Raw genomic sequence first — 26,615 nt, 5'->3', positions numbered from 1 at the left:
AATGATAAACATTTCATATTTTAAGCTATAAATTGGAGGGTTGCAGTCTGTCGCCCACATGCTTTGCTCACAAGCCATCCAGATTCAAGTGCAGGGATCTTCCATGAGTGACTTGGGGTGTAAGCCTTCGTATTCAGACTTAAGACATTGATTGCACTGCAGCCCTTAGGTTGAATGGTAACAAAGTGTAACTGGATGCAAAACTAGATAGACACCACGTGTACACCTTTGCTTCTGGGATCTTGAACTCAACATAGATGTACCACACTGGAAACATTTCAAACACCTTCCTTTGGGAGGGAGAAAGACAAGAAGTCCAAATTCATGGGACTTCCTTTACGAGACATTGTAGATTGGCCTTCTTCAGACTGGAACCCTTTGTCTAATATCTTGGGGTGATGACTCCCACCTTCCCCTACCATGCTAGCTGGAAAATGCTGTGTGGATAGAGATCAATGAACAAGTTGTCTAGCTTTGACGCAAGGTAGTTTCTACCATTCCTAGGTTTCTACCATTCCCCGGTTTGGTTGTTGGATGGTCCATGGAAGCTTCTTCTAATTATTTTCTGGCTGTGAAGTAGGAGAATGCCATACCCATAGGGATTGCTTCTCTATGACTGAGACATCTGACACACCTTTGTAATGCAGAGGCTGACTACTTGGATCCCTCTTTTTTGGGTGGTCAGTGAGGAGAAGCTTCCCAGTTTGGCCATCTACAGATGGAGTACTATGGCCACTTGGAAATGTAATGATCATGTGATCTCTAGTCTTTCTTTCAACCAAGTTGGCACTGATGGAAATGGAGACCAATTGACATGCAGCCATCACAGTGACAACAACTACAAAGATAGGGAAAAGACAGGAATTTGGGACACTGGCATACTCATCTTGGCAAGCAGAGCTATAAATGATTGTCTTTGATCTAGACACTCTCCAAAGTACTTAGCATGTGCAGCGTGGCTCAGAATTGTTGCAATTACTTGCCATCAAGTTGGTGTCAAGTCAATTTGACTTCAGTTTATGGCTCTCATGTCCCCTTCTAACCTTTTCTCAGGGCTAAATATACCCTATAGAAAGTGGTTTAGGGAGCTAGGTATGTTTAGCCTGGAGAAAAGAAGGAGAAGCCATGTTCTTTCATAGATTTGGAATGTTTAACATGGAGAAAATAAGGTGAAAGGGTGACAGGAGAGCTTGCAATGTTCTCTCAAACATTTTGAAGGTTGTTATGTTGAAGATGGGGCAGGCTTATTTTCTACTGCTCCAGAGAAGCAATGGGTTCAAACTACAGGAAAAGAGATTCTACTTGAATATTTGGAAGAACATCCTGACAGTTAGAAGGCATTGGCTTGAAATTCGGTAGAATCTCCTTCTTTTGCATTTTTTAGACAGGCTGGATGGACATCTCTTGGGAGGACTTGGATTGTGTCTTGCTGCATGACAGAGTGGACTTGGAAAAGAATGGCCCTGGGGTTGTTGTATGTCTTTCGGGCTGTGTGGCCATGTTCCAGAAGCATTCTCTCCTGACGTTTCGCCCACATCTATGGCAGGCATCCTCAGAGGTTGTGAGGTATAGAGGCCCTGGGGTCTCTTCCAAATCTGTGATTTTAGGAAATGTTCTTACTCCATGAGAAAGAGGCCTCCAAGAGCCTGTGGCATCATTCTCCTGCAGCCACAAAATACACAGATTTCACTTCAGATATACTTCAGCGTGATATAGTATTTTGAGTGTTCAACTATGACTCTGGAATCCGAGGTTCAAGTCTTCACATGGCTATGGAACCCCACTGGATGACCTTGGGCGAATGACATACTCTCAACCTCAGAAAACCCAATGATAGGTTGTCCTTAGGGTCTCCATATGTTGGAAAAGACTTGAAGCCATATAATAACACCATGCTGATAATTCAGCTAGAAAAATAAGTGTGTTCCTGGGTGTTACTTCTTTAACAGAAAATGTGGTATCAGAAGCAGAAATAGCATGGAAGGATTAGGGATGCTCCACAAAAAAAGAAGACTTGCTTCCATTTAAACCGTATGCAGAAATGAACATACATACAGTCATTGCATTCCCTGCCTTTGGCAAAAATAACCAAACTGACTGTTTCTCTTTTATTTATATTTATAAATACCAGTACTGTGCTTCTTTTCGTTTCATTTTCTTGCCTTTCCTTTTCGGAGTGTGGTTCTTCCTTTTTGCGCTCCAGTGATTCATGCCTAGGTTATATCCACAGCTGTTGTTACAAATTTAGAACAAACTAGCAAATTAATTTTCACCAGCAGAGAAGCTGCTAATTGTGGATCTGTCCAATGCTGTGGGTGTGAGGAGCATCACTTGCCAGATTACTTGAAATGTTGTTACCGGTTGTGCACCCCAGACATGTGTGTTGAACTCGGTCGGTCTTGGCAGTAAATGTACCCTGGCAGATTTGGCCCAGGGATGTAATTCATAATAGTACTATCTCTCGAGCTTGGTGGGTGTTACCAAAGACACAGGGATTTGAATATTCACGATTGTATCAGGAAGTACAGTTGTCCCTCTGCACTTGAGGTTTTGACTTTTGCAGATTTGATTATTCATGGCTTTGATTTAAAAAGATTATCTCTAGGAATCTCTAGGTCCCCCTAAGTGACTCCAAGGTGAAGGACTTTTCTTGAGAGAACATTTTTCTAGGAATCCCTTGGTCCTCCGATGCAATTATGTTAGCATCTTCCAGCAAAGGTTGCATATAGTCTTGCTAGAACACCTAGACATCCCTAGAGAGGTGTTTTCTTGGATTTAAAAAGCCCTAGCAATTTCTTTATGTGTGGATTTTCACTTTCATGGGAGTCCTATGCCCCTACCTCACAAAGGACTGACTCTAGAAAACATTGGGTTGTTGTATGTCTTTCGGGCTGTGTTGCCATGTTCCAGAAGTATTCTCTCCTGACGTTTCGCCCACATCTATGGCAGGCATCCTCAGAGGTTGTGAGGCATGGATAAACTAAGTAAGGAAAGGAAAGAATATATATCTGTGTAGAGTCCAGGGTGTGGCAAGAGTCCTTTGTCACTGGGAAGCCAGCATTAATGTTTCAGTGGATTTCAATGGCTTCTCTGTGTAGTCTGGCATGATAGTTGTTGGAATGGTTCAGCATTTCTGTGTTCTCAAATAATATCCTGTGTCCAGGCTGGTTCATCAAGTGCTCTGCTATGGCTGATTTCTCTGGTTGAATTAGTCTGCAGTGCCTTTCATGTTCTTTGACTCTTGTTTGGGCACTGCGTTTGGTGGTCCCTATGTATACTTGTCCACAGTTGCATGGTATCTGGTAGACTCCTGCAGAGGAGTATATTATATTATTATTTGAGAACAAAGAAATGCTGGACCATTCCAACAACTATCATGTCAGACTACACAGAGAAGCCATTGAAATCCACAAGCATGTGGACAATTTCAACTGAAAGGAAGAAACCATGAAAATGAACAAAATCTGGCTACCAGTATTACAAAACTCTAAAATCAAAACAGTAGATGGGAACCAACACTCTGAGGGCAGAGGACAGCTAATGACTGAACAAAGGATGCCCCCAGGCAAGAGACAAAAACCTTTCCAATGCTAATTAGGGTGATTAACTGAAACATTAATGCTGGCTTCCCAGTGACAAAGGACTCTTGCCACCCTGGACTCTACACAGATATATATTCTTTCCTTTCCTTACTTAGTTTATCCATACCTCAAAACCTCTGAGGATGCCTGCCATAGATGTGGGCAAAACGTCAGGAGAGAATACTTCTGGAGCATGGCCACACAGCCCAAAAGACATACAACAACCCTGTGATCCTGGCCATGAAAGCCTTCGACAACATCTAGAAAACATTACTTGAGTGTTTCTGTACACGGAATCAATTAGCTCCACCTGAACGTTAGGAAGAACTTCCTGAGCGTAAGAACTGTTCAACAATAGAACTCACTGCTTCAGAGTGTAGTGGAGGCGCTATCTTTGGAGGATTTTAAACAGAGCATGGATGGCCATCTGTCAGGAGTGTTTTTGATTGTGGCTTTCCTGCCTAGAAGGAGTTGGACTAGATGGCCCATGTGGTCTCTTCCAATTCTGTGAGTCTATGAACTCACAGATGACAAGCAGTGACTGAAAGAATATGGTTCAGGTTGAGACTATTTCATATATCTTACCCCTCTGTATGTGTCAGCCCAGGAGCTGAGATCATCAGAAGATGTCCTTTCTCAGTCTCACCAACATTTCAAACATGGTTGATGAGGACATGAGAGAAGACCTTCTCAAAGGTTACACTCCCTTCTCAGAGAAGCCAGACTATACTAAACAATATTTCCCATGATTTCATAACATTTGGGCCATGCAAGAGAAAGTGCTAAGCTGGATTAATTCAACAATGTAGATACACCCCAAGACTTTGAAGGGTTGCTGGGAAGGAATCAGACTAGATCCTCAAGTGCAAAGGTACTGAAGTCAGAATAACCCGTGCCGTATTACATCTGATTTATGTATATGGTTCTGAAAAATAGACAACAGGGACAAGAGTGAAAAGATGGAATGGTCAACTCATTCCAGGTGTGAAGCTGGAGGAGAGAGTTCTTCAGATACTGTGTATTACCAAAAAGGTTAAAAAATGGGTGAGGGAACCAATCATGTCTGAACTCTTAACTAGAAATCCAAACAATTTTACTATGCCTGTTACACTTTGGGCATGAAAGTGGGAAAATATATGCAGGTTGAGCATTCCTTATCCTGAAATCAAAAATACTCCATAATCCAAATGTGGCCATAAATGTGGCTGATACCTTTATTTTCTGGTGGTTCATGTAATCAAGTGTTTCATTCCTAAAATAATGTATAACCTTCAGGCTATGTTTATAACATTTATGTGAAACATAAATGAATTCGATGTTTAGAGATGGGGACTATCTCCGAAGCAACTCATTATGTTTGTACATGCAAATACTGTACTGTACAAAATCTGATATCCCAATCACTTGTGGTCTCAGGCATTCCAGATAAGGGATACTCAGTCTATAATGCTTAGCAAAGTGGAAGGCAACAGGAAAAGAGGAAGAGCACATGGATTGGCACAATTGAGGAAGCCACGGCTGCCATGGGTTTGCAAAACCTGAGCAGGGCAGTTGATGACAGGTTGTCTTGGAGACCACTCATTCATTAAATTAAAGCTAATGAAAATAAGCAAAATGTTGCTAAAGAGATCAAAATATTTTAGAAACACACATTAACAAAACTGCAGAAAAAAGAACAGCAAAGCTCAAACATGAGGACTGAACAGTCAGAGGCATGGGAAAATAAAAATTCTGTATACAACCAGGCACACATTCTGCATCATTGAGTTCCAAATATTTTCTATTTCAACTGAGAAGGACCTGAATTTTCCAAATCTGCCTGTCTTTAAACTACAGGGTAGGGATTTGTTTTTGGCAGTAGCGAGTTTGGATAGTGTCCATTGCTTTGAAGATTTGTTTGAGGGCCACAATGATGAGGATCTCCCATTTTGGGGATTCTGGGGATGGCAAGTCATCAAAGCCACTTTTCCAAACTTTCATATAGACCACTAGGGCTATTCCAGCTTTGGGTAAGGCTACCTTGGGTGATCAACATAAGACTTGGTGTTTGGGCATCTTTTTGGGGTGATTATGTCCTTTTGGGTGAGAAATGTGCACCCAAGCTATGTGTTCGGACAGGGAAAAATAATTTAAAACTTCCTAATCAGTCCAGTCATATTAGATCTTCTGTGTTTTGCTCAAAGTTACTTTTCTGGATTGCAGCCTCCAGATTCCTCTCTAGCCAGCTAGCTGGAAGTTGTACATAAAATCACTGTTATAACAAGCTCTTTTTTCTTTTTGCTTTTTGGTTCTAAACTCCCAGAATTTTGCCCAACTCTCCACAATCTGTAGCGCTTCCACTCTATTGTTTTCTTCGTATATTAAAAGGAAATGAATGGACAAGTGAACTTTTTCTGTCTTGAATCCAAAATGCCTTTTATGTACTGTACTGGGATTCTGCTGCCCTCTTTAGAAAGAAAGCAGAAGTACACATACTTTGGTGGTGATGAACTATTTAAATCACTCTGGCCAACTTCTTCACCTAGTCTTAGAACAATTGTTCTGTGCAGAGTTGGCCCTCCAATCTTTACATGTTTAACTTTTGTTGAATTTATTATTTGCAGATTTGATTACTATGGTTTCTCTAGAACTCACTAAATTCACCAGTGCAATTAATAACTAAACTATCTAAAATTTTGCATTTCCCCCCCCTTTTGTGGAAATCCTTCACCCGAGCAAATAAGGAGGTCTGACTGTATACAGATGTACCCAGTGAGCCAAGCAGATGTATTCCAGGCATTACTTCTCTCAAAGAAGAGCAGTGCAATGAGTTTCAGCAGACCTTTTATCCAGGCATCCAGATTCATTTTTCAATTAAAACAAAAAGCAAAATGTCTGGTCAGCGACTGAATTCACACATACGTTGCTATAACTATTGTCTATCTGCATTATTAAAGCTCTGTAAGGCTCCATTAGAATGGAAGGAACTATTGTTGCATTTCTTGACGTCATTTACAACTTATAACAATATTTTTTGACTGGATTTATTCCAAGAAGATTCTCCATCACCTTCCCTTGAGGCTGTGAGAGTCTGGCTTACCCATGATTGGGTTTCCATGACTGGAGGCATTTTGAACTTTGGTCCTGCAAAGTCCAACATTCAACACACACTATGCAGTGCCCATCCCTTTGTGTTTCTTGCCTTTCCCTTCTGGTCTCCCCTTGACCCATCAAATCAATTCCCATGTAGTAAGTCATCGCCTTTTCAAATCTGACTGATTCAGTTTGTACCTTTCTTGGAACTAGCAATTAGAGCCGTGGTTGCCTACCTGTGGTCCATGGACCTCCAATGGTCCCAAAGAACTAAAATATTGTCCATGGCCTCATCATTACTACACCGTTGAAACAAGCTGGTCTCACGAAACCCTCTTATAGTGCTGAGGCAACAGGGATGTCGGGAGGGGAGAGGCTGACTACCCACGAAAGACACAACAACAAGCCTCCTGACAGTTGCTTCTCCTCCTCCTCCTTCCCCCTGAGTGGAGCCGTTCCATGTGGCACCTGGAAGTGGGGGCGCCTTCGTGTCTTCATTTTTAGGCCTGTTCCTGGGGTTCTTTGGTTGCTGATTCAGAAAATTGCATTGGATAGACCACATCAGATCTAGATTATTAAATATGGTTTTCTGTGGGCAAGCAGATGGCGACTACTGGATGGCATATGTTCTGTATCAGAAACTAGAGGTGATGTGATCTATCCAATGCAATTTTCTGAATCAGCACCCCAAATAACCAAACAGAATCTAAAGTTGACCAAAAACTGATTCATAACTCTTTTGGTACTAATATTGAAGAGTGGTCCCTGGTCAAAAAAAAGGTTGGGAATTAGAGGAAGACTTGAAGGACGTTCACATTCTGGAGTTCTGCTGCCCTCTTCAGGCCTACAGCTATGGTGATAATTTACATAACTTTAAAGCAGATAATGAAGAAATTGACATAGTTCAAGATTTTACATGCTTTGACTCAGTCATTAATTGGAGTGAAAACTGCAGTCAAAAAATTAGAAGAAGACTTGGACTTGAAAGGGCAGCCATGAAGGAACTAGGCAAGAAGGGAAAAAAAGAACGACCCAAACAATTACCGTCCAGTCAGCCTCACATCGATACCAGGCTAGATTCTGGAAAATATCATTAAGGAAGTGGTCTGCGAACACTTAGAAACAAATGCGGTCATTGCTAATAGTCAACACAGATTTACCAAAAACAAATCATGCCAGACTAATCTGATCTCTTTTTTCAATAGAGTTACGAGTTGGGTCGATACAGGGAATGCTGTGGATGTAGCCTACCTGGATTTCAGTAAGGCCTTCGACAAAGTCCCCCACGACCTTCTGGCAAACAAACTAGTAAAATGTGGGCTAGACAAAACTACGGTTAGGTGGATCTGTAATTGGCTAAACAAACGAACCCAAAGGGTGCTCACCAATGAGTCGTCTTCATCTTGGAAAGAAGTGACAAGTGGAGTGCCATCAGCAGGGCTCCGTCCTGGGCCCGGTTCTGTTCAACATCTTTATTAACGACTTAGACGAAGGGTTAGAAGGCACGATCATCAAGTTTGCAGATGACACCAAACTGGGAGGGATAGCTAACACTCCAGAAGACAGGAGCAGAATTCAAAACGATCTTGACAGACTAGAGAGATGGGCCGAAACTAACAAAATGAAGTTCAACAGGGACAAATGCAAGATACTTCACTTCGGCAGAAAAAATGGAAATCAAAGATACAGAATGGGGGAGCCTGGCTAGACAGCAGTACATGTGAAAAAGACCTTGGAGTCCTTGTGGACAACAAGTTAAACATGAGCCAACAATGTGATGCAGCAGCCAAAAAAGCCAATGGGATTCAAGCCTGCATCAATAGGGGAATAGCGTCTAGATCCAGGGAAGTCATGCTCCCCCTCTATTCTGATGTTGACAAGCTGGAAAGCGTCCAGAGGAGGGCGACTAAAATGATTAAGGGTCTGGAGAACAAGTCCTATGAGGAGCGGCTTAAAGAGCTTGGCATGTTTAGCCTGCAGAAGAGAAGGCTGAGAGGAGACATGATAGCCATGTACAAATACGTGAAGGGAAGTCATAGGGAGGAGGGAGCAAGCTTGTTTTCTGCTGCCCTGCAGACTAGGACACGGAACAATGGCTTCAAACGACAGGAAAGGAGATTCCACCTGAACATCAGGAAGAACTTCCTCACTGTGAGGGCTGTTCAACAGTGGAACTCTCTCCCCCGGACTGTGGTGGAGGCTCCTTCTTTGGAGGCTTTTAAACAGAGGCTGGATGGCCATCTGTCGGGGGTGCTTTGAATGCGATTTCCTGCTTCTTAGCGGGGGGTTGGACTAGATGGCCCATGAGGTCTCTTCCAACTCTACTATTCTATGATTCTATCCTGACACAACGATATAATGCTGAATACTAACATTAGGATGGTCCATGTTATTATATTTCCCTCTCATGTGAGAGATAGTGCTGAAAAAGTGTCTTGTGAATCCTGCAAACTGCTCAAAAGACCAATAAATGGATCCTAGAACAAATTCGATCTTAACTTTCCCTAGAAACCAAGATGACTAAACTAAACCTGTTGCATTTTGGACATATTATGAGAACAGGAATTTTTATTTTGTTGGTACATATTATTTTAGTTGGGGTTTAACCAATGTAATAAGCTGTCTAAGCTCCTATATTGGAAGAAAGATGGGATGATAAACAAACAAAGGTTTTTATGTGTTGTTGAAGACTTTCATGGCCGGGATCACAGGGTTGTTGTGTATTTTCTGGGCTGTATGGCCATGTTCCAGAAGTATTCTCTCCTGACGTATCACCCACATTTATGGTATACCTCACAACCTCTGAGGATGCCTGCCATAGATGTGGGCGAAACGTCAGGAGAGAATACTGTTGGTGTATTTTGGTGTAAGGGCGAAATGAAGAACCAAATGTTTTGCTGTTGGAGTTTTGCAACTGTGTATTCCGGACATGCTTTCCAGCAGCACAAGGGTTAACGGCAGGAAGGTTTGAGTGATAGCCTGCCGAGCCAATAGGTCTTGACTTCCGGTCTCAGAGGATGTTCGTCAGTTGCCGGCTGAAGAGCTTCACTGATTGTCAAAGAGAGAGGACGTACTTTGCTTTGCTTAGGAAAGCAGGTATCCTATGAGTGATGGACTTTGTAGTTGTACATACTTGTAAATAATAAAGTCTTAGAACCGCTGCGTACAGCTGATTTACGACTGTGGTGTCATTTGTCGGTGAGCTTATCCGGATGGTCAAGCAGTCTGACTGAGGATGGATTGGTGAGAGGCCTGGTTCACCAATAAATCAGGGTGGTGCAGAGCTGATTTAGCCCCCTGACAAATACTTCTGTAACATGGCCATACAGCCCGGAAAACACACAACAACCCAAAGGTTTTTATGTTATAATGAAGCTATGAACTGACACAACTGAGGAAGCCATGGTCCTCAACCTGCAAGACCTGAGGATAGCATGACTTTGTGCTCTCTCACTCATAGGGTTCATGACTCCTCCTTGTAGGAGCTATGTCACTGTGGAACAAGTGGGAATATATGTTTGTTGCGCATGTATAGGGTCCATTTGGTGGGAACTCTTATGATGTAATCAAAAACAATAAAATGGTAATTGCCCCAAGATCTTGAGAAGGAAGGTAAAGCTTCTTTTCTCACTAAGTTTCGAAGAAATGTGTGTAATTTATTAGCCTAGGAGCAACTGTCATACAAGCCTTTATATAGGTCATTATAGATATTTTGCAGTCTTGACAATACGGTCTCAGTAAGTCAAAGTTCCTTAGATGGCAACTAATGGTCTGAGGCAATACACCTTTTATGGACACATGCCAAGAATAAAACAAGATGAGAAATTGTATACAGGTGGACCTCCAAATTTGCAAGTTTTGTGGATTTTTTTTCTTAACATATTTTCTCTAGGGGTCACTTGATTCTCCAGGGTCCATTTTTACAAAAGAATTGACCACAGAATTGCCTTGGAGGACATAGAGATTCTAAGAGAGATTTCTCAAAGGGATGGATTATTTATCTCCTTTTGTGGGGTGTCCTCTGCAAAAAGAGACAGGGGTCAATTTACTTTATTGCCTCTTTCTTTCTTCCTACTCATACTTTAAGACAATTCCGTCTTTTCTTGATCGTTGCTCAGCTCTGACTGTTCGGAATGGAGGAAACGTCTTAGTCCCTTGCTATCCTTCCGGAGTGATCTATGACCTTTTGGAATGCCTGTACCAGTATATCGACTCTGCCGGCCTCTCTAACATCCCCTTCTACTTCATCTCGCCCGTCGCAAACAGCTCGCTTGAATTCTCCCAGATCTTTGCCGAATGGTAAGGCCCAGTGGGCACTATTGATTAGTGAAGAGACTGAAAGCTACTATCAGCTGGTTGCTAGGGGTGTGAGAAGCTCTCCATTGATCTAACTCAGGTATGGGCAAATTTTGCCCTCCAGATGTTTTGGACTTCAACTCCCACAATTCCTAACCTCCAGTAGGCTGTTAGGAATTGTGGGAGTTGAAGTCCAAAACACCTGGAAGGCACACATTTGCTCATGCCTGATCTACCTGCATTGGGTTTACTTGTTGTGCGTTTTGGATTAGAAGAATTGTATGGATCCATCAATTCTGTAGATAGAGGCTTTCCCATGGAGGCCTTAACACACCCTTCTCCTTCTCCATGTTTGATGATACCTGCCTGATAAATCCAACCTGCAGGCTTGGACCAATGGCTTTTAAAAGTCCACATCTTGATTGCCTGCCTAGAGACAGATTGCTATAAGACCTGGGTTAGAATGAATCTCAAATGAAAGGTAGTAGCAGTAGAGGAGGGTCATGTCAGTTCCATTTCAGTGTAAACATCAAAGGAACTATGCTGAACCTAGGTTGGGGATGATGATTTGTTATTGTTTGCCTTAAAACCATTTCTGATTTAAGGCTTTTTTTACTGGGTTTGTTCAGAGGAGTTTGCCATTACTTTCCTCTCCTAAAACTGGAAGAGTTTGACTTGGGCAAAGTCAATGGGTTTTCATGGCTAGATGGAGATTTGAGTCATGGCCTTTCAGATTCCAAACTGCAACAACATCACGTTATGTGGGATAGTTTCTTTAAACCAGGGGTCCCCAAACTTTTTAAACAGGAGGCCAATTCACGGTACCTCAGACCATTGGAGGTCTGGACTATAGTTTTTTTTAAAAAAACTGTGAACAAATTCCTATGCACACTGCACATATCTTATTTTGAAGTAAAAAAACCCAAATGGGAACAAATATAGCCTCAATGTTTATTATTATTATTATTATTATTATTATTATTATTATTATTATTATTATTGTTGTTGTATGACACAGCAAACAAGATATACATGCTGGATTTCATAATTATTATTATACCCTAATTATTATTATTATTATCATTGTCATCGTCATCATAAAAATAATAAAGAGGGTTGGAAGAGACCCCTTGGGCCATTTAGTCCAACCCCCTCCTGCCTTTGTTCACCAAAAGCACAAGCAAAGCACCCCTGACAGATGGCCACCCAGCCTCAAGATTAGTAATAATAGTAATAATAATAATAATAATAATAATAATAATAATAATAATAATAATGATGATGATGATGATGAAGAGTGTTGGAAGAGACCCCTTGTGCAATTTAGTCCAACCCCTCCTACCTTTGTCCACCAAAAGCACAAGCAAAGCACCCCTGACAGATGGCTACCCAGCCTCAAGATTAGTAATAATAATAATAATAATAATAATAATAATAATAATAATAATAATAATAATAATAATAATAATAATAAAGAGTGTTGGAAGAGACCCCTTGGGCCATTTAGTCCAACCCCTCCTGCTTTTGTCCACCAAAAGCACAAGCAAAGCACCCCTGACAGATGACCACCCAGCTTCAATGCTAATAACATCATCAACAACAACAAGGGTTGGAAGAAACCCCTTGGGCCATTTAGTCCAACCCCTTTGTCCACCAAAAGCACAAGGAAAGCACCCCTGACAGATGGCCTCCCAGCCTCAATGTTAGGAATAATAATAATAAAAATAATACAAAGGTTTGAAAGAGACCCCTTGTGCCATTTAGTCCAGCCCTTGGCTGCCTTTGTGCACCAAAAGCACAAGCAAAGCACCCCTTAATAATTAATAATAAATAATAATTAAAATACATTTGTAAACACAAGCCCTTCCCTAACATGGGGCTTCCTCAGCTTGCAGAATCACTGGGTTGCTGTGAGTTTTTCGGGCAGTATGGCCATGTTCCAGTAGCATTCTCTCCTGACATTTCGCCTGCATCTGTGGCTGGCATCTTCAGAGGTTCTCTTGGCAGTGAAGCAAGTGGAGTGTATATATATCTGTGGAACGTCCTGCGTGGGAGAAAGAACTCTTGCCTGTTGCATTTGGCAAGCTTGAATAGCATTGAGTAGCATATATACACTCCACTTGCTTCCATGACCAACAGAATCTCAGAAGATGCCAGTCACAGATGCAGGCAAAACGTCAGAAGAGAATGCAGCTGGAATATGGCCATACAGCCCAGAAAACTCACACCAACCTAGCGATTCTGGCCATGAAAGCCTTCGACAACACAATAACAATAACAACAACAGTTGTTCTTGGTGACAATATAACCCAGTTCCTTGTATTGGCCCGGGCTGTGGTGCAGGCGGGAGAGCAAGCCAGCTGCAATTAACTGCAATGAATCACTCTGACCAGGAGGTCATGAGTTCGAGGCCCGCTCAGAACCTATGTTTGTTTGTCTTTGTTCCATGTTAAAAGGCATTGAATGTTTGCCTATATGTGTAATGTGATCCGCCCTGAGTCCCCTTCGGGGTGAGAAAGAAGGGCGGAATATAAATACTGTAAATAAATAAATAAATAAATATTCATCCTCTCCATTGAGTGGATCTCAGGTGGGCTTACTTCCCACAAGAACCATCCAAATTAACTGTCATCCACTGCCATAGAAATTTCTTATGTAGTGGAGAGTTTTGACTGTAGGTGGCAGCAGCAAACTGCAGATTTTGTCAGGCAGTCTCTTAATATGAGTTTGTTTTGTCGTCTTCCCATCCCAAATCGCAGGTTGTGTCACAACAAGCAAACGAAGGTATACCTGCCCGAGCCACCCTTCCCTCATGCAGAGGTGAGTAGATGGAAAAGAACACAGAGAGAAGAAGCTGTCTTTTGTTGGATGAGACTGAATCTTGTCTGTTCATAGAAAGAATATCATTGGTTCTCCAAAGCCATTGAGTGGTCAGTTTTTCCCAGAATTGCAGCTACCTGAGCATTTTGCTATGTAAGCACAGGAGGGAGATTTATTGGAACCAGGGACCTTTTAAAAAGTAACTTCTGTCCCAGAGGACTTGGCAGGACCACCCTAGAAAACGTGAAGTGCTTCCTCTCAGGTGTGTGGTTTTTGTATCTAAAGTTTTGGCTTGTTTCACTCATCCCACCTTTGCAGATTTGATTACACTATATAACAAGACTTTTTGTTCCTGGGTTATAAATGCCATTTCCCAATTGTTTCTATCATAAAAACATGAAAAAGGTGTATTAAACTGCAAAATTTTTGTTTCTGCGGGACATCCTGCAACACATTTTGCTATAGTTTTTCAGTGAATGAGTCTCAACCAATTCAACCTAGTTTGTGGCATCCACAAAAACAAAGTTTCTGAAGTAGTACAACTACTTTCAAAGTATGTGCCGCACAATTAAACAGGAAATAACACTTTCAAACCAGGAACAGAAAAACATTCTAATTTTCTTACATAGATGGATTTGATTGATACAGTCTCTCTAGAGCAGACATGGGCAAACTTTGGCCCTCCAGGTGTTTTCGACTTCAACTCCTGCAATTCCTAACAGCCTACCGGCTGTTAGGAATTGCAGGAGTTGAAGTCGAAAACACCTGGAGGGCCAAAGTTTGCCCATGCCTATCTTAGATGCATTATGACTCTGGTGGCTTTTGGATATTCAGATACTTTTAAGATCTGTTTGTATCTCTGTCTCTTCTCCCCACCACCACCGTGTTCTCCGTTCTCTCTGGAAATGAAATTCATATTTTTATTTTCTGGCTCTAACACAACCTGCTGAGCCTCCAGCTCTTGTTCCTGGGTGTGAAGCACTGCTTTCCATCTGCTCCCGTCAGAAATCTCTCCCTCGCTTAATTGCGGGCGCCTTTGGAAGGCTGAGAGCTTGATTAACTTTTCCAGCGCATCTTGCGTGTGTGTATTTAAAGTCCTCATTGGGAAGCCAAGCTGGGGATTCAGGAGCAGCCATCTTGCAGAAACTGGCATGGAGTATTAATTCATTCCTCCGGCACATGCATAACTATTGGCAGATACGACTGCAACAAATGCATTTCTCATGGAATGCTCAGTATATCAGAGTATTTGCAGAGCAGCAGTAGTTGGATGGAAGCAGTGGAACGCAGAACGAAGAGACACGCAGAGATGTTGGTAAAACTATTTACAAAGTTTTACTGTATGCAGCAGTAATCAACACAAAAAGACTTGCAGACGACAGACGAACACAGGACTGCTCTGTTCTCCAACAGAACTTGACTCAAACTCTAGGCAGACAGAACTCAACTGAACTGAACTGAACTGATACAATCCTTATGCACAAACACTTGTGTCTGGATACTTCCTAGTTCCAGCCACACATCAAGGACATCATAGCTTCTTGGCAATTAACTCTTTCCACACTATGGTACATTCTGGATAATGCAATCAGTTGCAATACAAGCATGGCACAAATTGCATTTAAACACTATCAATACACAAATCCCACATTAACACAGTATAGGTTGAGCATCTTTTCTCCAGAATTCCAAAATCCAGAATACTCCTAAATCCAAAATTGCTCACATGGGTGACTGAGAGAATGACGCCTTTGCTTTCTGATGATTCAACTTATATAAACTTCACTTCAGTTCAGAACATTATTAGAATATTGTGTATAAAAACACTTTCTGGCTACCCAGGTAAGACATTATCTGAATATAATACAGTAGAGTCTCACTTATCCAACAGAAACAGGCCGGCAGAATGTTGGATAAGCGAATATGTTGGATAATAAGGAGGCATTAAGGAAAAGCCTATTAAACATCAAATTAGGTTATGATTTTACAAATGAAGCACCAAAACATCATGTTATACAACAAATTTAACAGAAAAAGTAGTTCAATACGCAGTAATGTTATGTAGTAATTACTGTATTTATTAATTTAGCACCAAAATATCACGATGTATTGAAAACATTGACTACAAAAATGTGTTGGATAATCCAGAACGTTGGATAAGTGAGTGTTAGATAAGTGAGACTCTACTGTAGTTGTTGTTGTTGTTGTTATGTTAAGACAATCAGACAGTTTTTGGGATCCCTTTTGAAGGATCCTGCCAAAAAGTCAAATATGCCCTCCAATAGTGGCTAATGATCACTATCTTTGCTTTTAGCCACTTTGAGTTTTGAGAAAGCCTCCTCCTCAGAGGAATTAGCATTAATATTTATTTATTTATTTATTGTGTCAGAAGCAAACTAAGGATATAAGTTGTAATGTATTTGAAAGCACAAAGTTAAAAAAAACTTGGCATTATACTAAATGTCCTTTAGCTGCATTGCAGTAGGTGGTCTGTGGTTTGCTCTTCACACTTGCATGTCGAGGAATCCACTTTGTGGCCCCATTTCTTAAGATTGGCTCTGCATCTCATGGTGCCAGAGCACAGTCTGTTCAGAGCCTTTCATGTCACTCAATCTTCTATATGCCCAGGAGGGAGTCTCTCATCCAGCGTCAGCCATTGATTAAGGTTCCGGGTTTTAGCCTGCCACTTTTGGACTCTCGCTTGCTGAGGTGTTCCTGCGAGTATCTCTGTAGATCTTAGAAAACTATTTCTTAATTTAAGGCTTTGGCGTGCTGGCTGATATCCAAATGGGATGGGCTGGAGATGTCACTGCCTTGGTCCTTTCATTGCTGGCTGCTACTTCCTGACGGATGTCAGGTGGTGCAATGCCAGCTAAACAATATAATTTCTCCAGTGGTGTGGGTAGTTATTATCCGTGAGATCTGACAATCTGTCAGGTACAAGCTTATTCTGTTTAAAAACCAATGTTCTTAGAAGGTAGAAACTTCCATCTTAAACAATAGGATAGCAAACTATACCTGGGATTTTGTCAGGTCTGACAAATAATACATTTGCACAATAAATTGGTAAGTTACAGAATTCAAATAGTGCATGGGCTTCCAACCCATTTGTTGGGATGCAGCTTCATTACCCCTTCCATGGGCTTTCCTCCATTGGCTTACAAATATCCCCTTTGCTAACCTTTTTCTCTCATGAGAACATCCTTGAGATTGTATTGCATGTTGGTAGTTGCATAATAAATCCGCCAGCCCTAGATGAGCATGCTTAGCTAATGAGAGCTTTCTCATCAAAGCAAGCAATATGAGCATGCTCAAAGTATGGTAACACCTACAATCCAGTATACACATACATAGTTGTATAGGCAAATATATGATCAAGTACACAAATGAATTGACAAAGATACATACATGATACATTTCAAGTAAACATGGTTGAATTTAAGTTCCTGCCCATTTGTGGTCTCAGAACATCTCAGCATCTGTTTTGTCATTTATGTGGAAAGAGATGCTGAATTGTACAGTTGTAACAATAATTTTAATAACAGGATTAAAAACTGACCCTTCCTCTTCCAGCTCATACAGACAAACAAACTGAAGCATTATCCCAGCATCCACGGGGACTTCAGCAATGACTTCAAGCAGCCCTGCGTGGTCTTCACCGGTCACCCCTCGCTTCGGTTCGGGGACGTGGTGCATTTCATGGAGCTGTGGGGGAAATCCAACCTGAATACTGTCATCTTTACAGGTAAGAAGTCTCACTCCAAGGCAGAGAGTTCCACTGCTGAACAGCTCTCACAGTGAAGAGGTTCTTCCTAATATTCAGGTGGAATCTCCTTTCCTGTAGTTTGAATCCATGGATCTACTGAATCCTAGTCTCAAGGCAACAGAAAACAAGCCTGCTCCCTCTTCCTTGTGACATCTTTTCAGATAAGTCTGGGTTGTATAGTTGTGGTTATTGTCAGACAAGCAGCCGTTTTAGAGTTTACTTTTTAAGAATCCAGCCAAAAAGTCAAAGATGATGGCTCTGCTGGGAAGTATATCAACAAGATACGGCATTTGACTCTCGCATCATTGTTTTCTTAATACACCCCACTTGTTTCATTTTCTGTAACCAACTATAGTAGAGTCTCACTTATCCAACATTCGCTTATCCAACATTCTGGATTATCCAACGGATTTTTGTAGTCAATGTTTTCAATATATCATGATATTTTGTTGCTAAATTTGTAAATACAGTAATTACTATGTAGCATTACTGCATATTGAACTACTTTTTCTGTCAAATTTGTTGTCTAACATGATGTTTTGGTGCTTAATATGTAAAATCATAACCTAATTTGCCGTTTAATAGGCTTCTCCTTAATCTCTCCTTATTATCCAACATATTTGCTTATCCAACGTTCTGCCGGCCCGTTTATGTTGGATAAGTGAGACTCTACCTTGTTTGTTTATTTTTTCACTTTCAATGTCCTTCAGCCCAAGGATCAAATTTAGCTTCAGAAGAGTTCTCTGGGGCTTTGTTTCAGAAATGGTCTCATTCCCACAAAGGTCAGGACCAAAGGCAAAATTTATTTATTTATTTATTTACATCATTTATATTTCGCCCTTCTCACCCCGAAGGGGACTCAGGGCGGATCACATTACACATATTAGGCAAACATTCAATGCCTTTTTAACACAGGACAAAGACAAACAAACATAGCTCCGAGCGGGCCTCGAACTTATGACCTCCTGGTCAGTGACTCATTGCTCTCCCGTCTGCGCCACAGCCCCGGGCCAAAAGGAATGGGGCCAACACCATCAGTACTTCAAAACACTTATACTGCCAGTAGTGAATATTTAGGAAAATCGTTTCAAACATTTATTTGTTTGCTTAAAGTCTTTTATCATGGGATTTCATTGCAGTGTACAAAATAGTGGACTCTTGGTATCCATTGGAGTTTGGACCCAGGACCATGGATATCAAGATCCATTAATGTCCAAATCCCATTGTATACAATGACATAATAGAACGGTGTGCTTAATATAAAATGACAAGATCAAGATTTGCTTTCTGAATTTTTTTCCTTCTTGTCAGACTTGCGTCAAGACATAGATGGTTGAATCCATGGTCGCGGAAGGCAACTGTACAAACAATGTAAAACACTACAAGATTAAATGCACAATCTGAACAATGTAAACATGTATTAATCATACCAGTTCAGAACACCTTTAAGACAACAGTCCAAACCACTTTAGAATCAGCAACAGCTCAAAACTATGTACAGTAGAGGCTGCTAATGAAAAGAGGATCGACCCATTTGAAATGTGGCATCTGCAGAATGTCCTAGTTTTTAATAACTTTTAAAGTCTGACCCTGCTCCTAAATTGTTGCTCTACTGCTAACACTGGAAGCTCCTGATCTGCTGAACTGCTGCTGCTGCAGTTGTTGCTGCTTTATTATTTTTGAATGGCTTTTCCTATTTGGAAATGACCCATCAGAACACTAATGAAAGGCTTTCCAAGTTGTGGTACTACAGCTGCAAAGGCCCTTTCGCTTTTAGACACATTATAAATGTACAAAAAAGGTGGGAAACCACCAGTGACACGTTTATGCCAAGCACTGGTATTGCACAGAACTTCAGAGCCATGCAGACACTGACAAAATGCGCATGAGCCATTTTGTTTCTATCTCTAATGCATACATGATAATCCTTATGTGATCAGTGCAGAATGTACAATTAAGAATTTGCTTGTGGATGACAATTTTTCTCAGGGTCTTGCACTGAATGTGACCACAACATCTGGTTGTGGGCCCCGGGCATATGATATTGCTGCCACAGCATTTCTAGCATGGCACAAATGGCACAGCTCAGCAAACAATACGGGCCATGGGGAGATGTCAGCTGTTTTGTCTAGATGGAGCTGATGAAGCTCACTAAAACAGATTAGCATGTGGCTGAATCTTGTTTTTCTAATTTTCCATAAACAGAACCATCTTCTTTTATGGCATCCCCGTTTTGGGAAGATTGGGTTGTACTAGTCTGGAAGGAGGTTCTGATTTTGGCCCAGGAACTCAGGAAGAGACATAGTAATAATAATACACTTCGTTTATATTCCTCCCTTCTCTCCTAAGGGACTCAAAGCGGATAACAGTATTTACATACATAGACAAACATTCAATGTTTTTACAATCACATGAGACACACAAACAAAGAAAAAGGCTTCTCCTTTCATTTCCGGTTGCTGGAGGCGATGCTCGACTCTGGCTCTGAGGAGGTGCTTTTTCAAGCCGAGGAGCCTGCGTTGTCTCTTCCTGGTCATGCGGCTGGCAAGATTGCTTTGGAGCGTCTCTTTGCATTTTCCTGCTGAAGTGGTACCTATTTATCTACTCACATTTGCATGTTTTTGAACTGCTAGGTTGGCAGGAACTAGGTCTGACAGACGGGAGCTCACCCTGTCTCGCGGATTCAAACTGCCCACCTTCAGGTCAGCAGTTCAGCCAACCTTCAGGTCAGCAGTTCAGCAGCACAAATGTTTAACCCATTGAGCCACCACTGTACAAGAAGTCCCAAATAAACCCTGAGATAATATGAGAAGAAGCTTTTCGAACTCAACCCCTGTGCTTTCTGTTTTTCTGAGGACCGGGCTGTGGCGCAGGCTGGTCGGTAACCAGCTGCAATAAATCACTATGACCAAGAGGTCATGAGTTCGAGGCCAGCCCGTGTCAGAGTGAGCACCCGACAATTAAAAATAAAAAAATAGCCCTGCTCATTGTTGACCTAAGCAACCCGAAAGACAGTTGCATCTGTCAAGTAGGAAAATGTAGGGACCGCTTATTGGGGGAGGCTAATTTAACTGATTTACACCGGATGAGAAAGTACTCCATCAAAAAGGACTCGTCGTCACAGTGAATGATGAAGCAGCAGCTCCTGTGGCTGGAGTTGAGCATACCCTCACAAAAAGCCAGAAGCTGGGAAGTTAAATAGCTTCGGTGTCTGGTCTGTCTGTGTGTTGTTTGTCTAATGGCATTGAATGTTTGCCAAATTTACAGTATTTATATGTACATTGTGATCCGCCCTGAGTCCCCTTCGGGGTGAGAAGAAACGGCGGAATATAAATACTATAAATAAATAAATAAAGTATATATAAAATAACTTCACACTATTTTATAAATAACATTTGGAAAAAGACCAGTTTATCCCACTGTATCCTCAGATTCTGCATCCACAGATTCAACCATCCACAGCTTTTTTTTTTCTTTTTAATTCAAAAAAAAAAGAAACCTTGATTTTGCCCTTTTATACAAGTTTATTACACCATTGCATATAATGGGACTTGAGCATCCACAGATTTGGATATCCATCCGCAAGACATCCTGGAACCAAGCCCCAGTTGACTTGTGTATTTGGAAATATTATATTATCTTGTCTGAATTTTCATTTCATTGGAAAATTAAACTTTACGTGCACGATCTTGTTTGTAATCCTGCAATAAATCTGGCTTGCGTATATTGCAAGCTTAAAAAAATATACATCACAGATTTAATTAAAATGAAGAGGTGGGTTTTTCTTAGCTCCCGGCCTCATGATTAAATTTGCAATTGGAAGAAGGCAAAGAAAAGAGCAAGGAAGCAGAGAGGCCGTCCTTCCGAATGAATTGCCATTGTTCTCTTACTTGAGAGGAGACTTAATTGTGGGCATAATTTTAATCATTATTTAGCCAGGGCAGCCTTCTCCATCTTGGCCCTTTCCAAACGTGTTGGCTGTGGACTGTGGGATTTGTAGTTTGACACATTTAATGGAAACTGAGATGAAGAAAGCTTGGACTTGGATGCTTTGAAAAGGGAGCAAAACTGAGTGCCATTCTTAGGTTGAATACTTGATCCTATTGCAAAGGCCCATTCAACACAGCTGCAAAAAATCCACATTAAACCAAATTATATGGCAGTGTGGACTCAGATAGTCCAGTTCAAAGCAGATATTGTGGATTATCTGCCTTTATATTCCGGGTTGTATGGCTATGTGGAAGGGCCCAAACACTACTCTTTGTGCATATTCTCATTACATAAGAGCATTGGTTTCATTTCTATGCATTATGTCCTGCACAAGCAGAAATTAAACACAGAATTTAAACAAACCAATAAGTTTGAAAAGACAGTAATGGTAGCAATAATAATGTTTATAGTTGTACAGGATGCTGTCATCTCATTAAAGTTGACTGTGTTTTCTCTTTCAGATATTGTTTCCCTCCCTGTACTTTTCTTAAATGAATCCAAGTGCAGTTTCCACTCATTTGTGTTTCTTTGCTTGCTTTCTCCTATTTACAGAGCCTGACTTCTCCTACCTGGATGCCTTGGCCCCTTACCAACCGCTGGCCATGAAATGTGTTTACTGCCCCATAGATACCAGGCTGAATTTCATCCAGGTGTCCAAGCTGCTCAAAGAAGTGCAGGTAAATTGGATCCTTTATTTGATGGCTATTACTACCAGGCCTAAACCAGAAAATGCAGGCTGTGGGTGGCACATGGACCTGGCCTGCTTTTTTGTAGTCCCGAACCCCTGTGTCTCTCCCCCATGTATTTAAATCTTCCAGGTAAAATGAAAAGGATAGAAAAGATCAATAGTAATAGAGTAAGGGACATTTGCTTCCAATTTTTGTACCCAAATAAGGGTGGATAAGCCCACCATAGGGATAAAAATGGGCCCCTACTGCATTTTCCACCCTGCACACAACACTATATAATTCATTCTTGTGGCTGACACAAACTATGTTGGATTGGTTATGACTCAATGAGATATTACTTGAAAACCTAGAGCAAAAAGAACTATAGCAGGATGTTCTGTAACTATAAAGTTTTGCAGTTTAGTAAACTTTTCCCGTGTTTTTATGATCGAACCAATTAGGAAATGACATTTATAACCCAGGAATAAAAATTGTGTTACATACTGTAATCAAAAGCAGAAATTAAACCCACAAACAGCCAATGGTATTGCATACACAGCAGATCCTGGGGCTGTTGTATGTTTTCCGGGATGTGTGGCCATGTTCCAGAAGTGTTCTCCCCTGACGTTTCGCCTCTGAGGATGCCTGCCATAGATGTGGGCAAAATGTCAGGAGAGAATACTTCTGGAACATGGCCGTACAGCCCAGAAAACACACAACAACCCTGTGATTCCGGCCATGAAAGCCTTCGAGAACACAGCAGATCCTCTTCCCCAGACATTTAGTACAGTAGAGTCTCACTTATCCAAGATAAACAGGCCGGCAGAGCCTTGGATAAGTGAAAATGTTGGATAATGAGGAGGGATTAAGAAAAAATCCTATTAAACATAAAATTACATTATGATTTTACAAATTATGCACCAAAACATCATGTTTAACAACAAATGGACAGAAAAAGCAGTTCAATACACAGTAATGTTGTGTAGTAACTTCTGTATTTACGAATTTAGCACCAAAACATTGCAACATTTACTACAAAAACATTGACTACTAAAAGGCAGACTGCCTTGGATAATACAGAACATTGGATAAGTGAAGCTTGGATAAGTGAGACTACTGTACTATGATTGGTGTTTCTGAAGCCATATATCAAACCGTCTTTGTCTTTGGAGCTTAGCACACAACTCTACGTTTACTTTTCTAATAGAATACTAAGGGGGAACCTGTAGTGAAGCATTGTGGGATTTATACAGTAATATATATATGCTGGGGGACACCAGCTCGGCCCCACAGCCATTGACTTGTGGGGTCCCACAGGGCTCAATACTGTCCCCCACATTGCTTAACATATACATGAAGCTGCTGGGAGAGATCATCCGGGCTTTTGGAGTTGGATGTCATCTGTACGCAGATGACGTCCAACTCTATCTTTCCTTTCCACCTGCTGCTAAGGAAGCTGTTCAGGTTCTGAACCCGTGTTTGGCCGCTGTGACAGTCTGAATGAGAGCAAACAAATTGAAATTGAATCCAGACAAGACAGAGGCACTCCTGGTCAGGTACAAGGTTGAACAAAGTGTGGGGTTATAGGTGTTGGATGGGGTTAGACTCTCCTTGAAGACACACGTTTGCAGTCTGGGAATGATCTGGGATTCATCACTGAGCCTGGAGCCCCAGGTTTCAGTGATGGCCAGGGGAGGTTTTGCACAACTAAAGCTTGTGTGCCAGCTGTCCCATACCTTGAGAAGTCTGACTTGGTCAACGCTCTGGTTACATCCCGTATAAATTACTTCAGTGGGGTTACTTCTGAAGACTGCTCGGAAGCTTCAACTAGTCCAACGAATGGCTACCAGATTGTTAACTGGAGCAGGGTACAGGGAGCACACAACTCCTCTGTTACACCAGCTCCACTGGCTGCCAGCCTGCTTCCGGGCACAATTCAAAGTGCTGGCCTTGGCCCATAAAGCCCTAAACGGTTAGAGTCCATCTTATCTGTCCGAACGTATCTCCCCCTACGAGCCCACCCAGAATCTGAGATCATCTGGGGAGGCCCTGCTCTCAATACACCTCAGGCGCGATTGGCAGGGACGAGTGACAGGGCCTTCTCAGTGATGGCCCCCAGGCTGTGGAGCTCCCTCCCCAGTGACATCAGATCTGCGCCCTCCCTCATGGTCTTGAGGAAGAAACTAAAAACCTGGTTTTGGGACCAAGCCTTTACTCAATAGCAATAAGAGACATTGAACAATACGTGCAATGGAGAACTTACATTGGATTGACCTTGGATTGACGCTTTCGGACTGTGTGATTTTAACTGTTTTCACTTGCAATGTTTTAATCTGTTTTTTACTTGGAATGTTTTAAATGCTATGATCATTTGATCATTTTTAACACTATGTTCACCGTTTGTATATTATGTTGTAAACCGCTTTAGGTCCCCGAGGGGAGGAAGGCGGCATACAAACGTTGTAAATAAATATATCTGCAGAGAACTAGATTGGAAAGGCACATTAGCTACCACTACATTTACACCTCCATGCCATCCAGAGTGGTGCCCGTACACATGCCTTGTGTCCTTATTTCCGTCTGCAGCCCCTCCACGTGGTTTGCCCAGAGCAGTACACGCAGCCCCCTCCCACGCAGTCCCACCGCACCGACCTCATGATCGACTGCCTGCCGCCCCCCATGTCCTACCGCAGAGCCGAGGTGCTGACTCTCCCATTCAAGCGGCGCTATGAGAAGATCGAAATCACACCCGAGGTGCGTGTGAGCAAAATGGAAGCATTTGGTGCCTAGAGCAGAGTCGAGTGCAGCGTAGCCAGTGCCATATATGAGCTGATGGTAGGAAACAGGAGAGAAACCACAAAGGATGCTCCAGTAAGCCTTCCACAAGCAGGTCAAGACTTTTCTGTGCCAACAGGTATTTGGGGGAGGGATAAGGAGTACGCTGCTGGAGAGGTTATGCGTGGGATTCTGGGGGAGATTGTGAGTTTTAAATGAAGTTTTAATTGTATTTATTACATTATGTAACAAAATTTTAAACGTTTTCTGTTCCTGTTTTAAAAGTGTTATTTCCTGTTTAATTGTGTGGTACTTATTTTGAGGAGCCATCGGTGGCTCAGTGTGTTAAAGCGCTGAGCTGCTGAGCTTGCTGACTGAAAGGTCGAAGTTTCGAATCCGGGGAGCAGGGTGAGCTCCCACTGTTAGCCCCAGCTTCTGCCAACCTAGCAGTTCGAAAACATGCAAATCTGAGTAGATCAATAGGTACCGCTCTGGCGGGAAGGTAACGGCATTCCATGCAGTCATGCTGGCCACATGACCTTGGAGGTGTCTAAGGACAATGCCGGCTCTTCGGCTTAGAAATGGAGATGAGCACCAACCCCCAGAGTCGGACACGACTGGACTTAACGTCAGAGGAAACCTTTACCTTTACTTTACTTATTTTGAAAATAGTTATTATACTCCAGAAACTTTGCTTTTGTGGCTGCCACAAACTAGGTTGAATTGGTTGAGACCCAATGAGTTATTCATTGAAAAGCTATAGCAAAATGTGCTGCAGGATGTCCCGCAACGACAAAGTTTTGGAAGTTTAATACACTTTTCTTATGTTTTTATGATAGAATCAATGAGAAAATGACATTTATAACTCAGGAACACAAATCATGTTATTTAGGGCCCTTCCGCACAGCCCTATATCCCAGAATATTCAGGCAGAAAATCCCACAATTTCAGCTTTGAACTGGGTTATCTGAGTCCACACTGCCATATATTCCAGTTCAAAGCAGAAGTGTGGGATTTTCTGCCTTGATATTCTGGGAGATAGGGTTGTATGGAAGATCCCTCAGTGTTATATTTTAACTGTATTTCAACCTAAATTCACACAATACTATTTCATTCGTTAGCTGACTTGAGTCCCTGCAGGGAGAAAGGCAGGGTATAAATAATTTAGTAATAAAATAAAATAAGAATTTAAAAAGCTAAAAACTTACTTTTATTGTAATACAACTCAAATAAAAAAGACAGAAGAAAAGTATCTAGCTTTGAAAGAGTCCCTAATGCTGACTCTCATGTCTGTGTGTAAGGTCTCTTGAAGAAGAAAAGTCCACATTTGCCATATAATCCAGTTCAATAGGATTCTGAAACTGCATTATATGGCAATGCAGGTAAAGGTAAAGGTTTCCCCTGACATTAAGGTGCTGTTACCTTCCCGCCAGAGCGGTACCTATTGATCGACTCACATTTGCATGTTTTCAAACTGCTAGGTTGGCAGAAGCAGGGGCTAACAGCAGGAGCTCACCCTGCTCCCCGGATTCAAACCGCCAACCTCTCGATCAGCAAGTTCAGCAGCTCAGTGGTTTAACCCGCTGCGCCACCAGGGAGCCCTTTATGGCAGTGTCGATGAGGCCAAATACTCACCTACTCAAGGCT

General features: G+C 41.8%; 1 protein-coding gene across 1 annotated transcript in view; it reads left to right on the top strand.

Moving 5' to 3' along the window:
* ints9 (integrator complex subunit 9) overlaps nucleotides 1-26,615 on the top strand; it is a 102,379-nt gene that overhangs the window by 59,180 nt on the left and 16,584 nt on the right. Inside the window, exons 10-14 of the mRNA XM_003225925.4 lie at nucleotides 10,772-10,952; nucleotides 13,709-13,769; nucleotides 17,343-17,514; nucleotides 22,078-22,202; nucleotides 24,780-24,947. Coding sequence (XP_003225973.1) covers nucleotides 10,772-10,952; nucleotides 13,709-13,769; nucleotides 17,343-17,514; nucleotides 22,078-22,202; nucleotides 24,780-24,947 — 707 coding nt within the window. The remainder of the gene's footprint in view (nucleotides 1-10,771; nucleotides 10,953-13,708; nucleotides 13,770-17,342; nucleotides 17,515-22,077; nucleotides 22,203-24,779; nucleotides 24,948-26,615) is intronic.

The sequence above is a fragment of the Anolis carolinensis genome, chromosome 1 (assembly GCF_035594765.1).
Source record: "Anolis carolinensis isolate JA03-04 chromosome 1, rAnoCar3.1.pri, whole genome shotgun sequence".
Classification (NCBI taxonomy): Eukaryota; Metazoa; Chordata; class Lepidosauria; order Squamata; family Dactyloidae; genus Anolis; species Anolis carolinensis.
The sequence above is the reverse complement of the archived record's forward strand: the minus strand, read 5'-3'. Positions and strand labels throughout refer to the sequence as shown.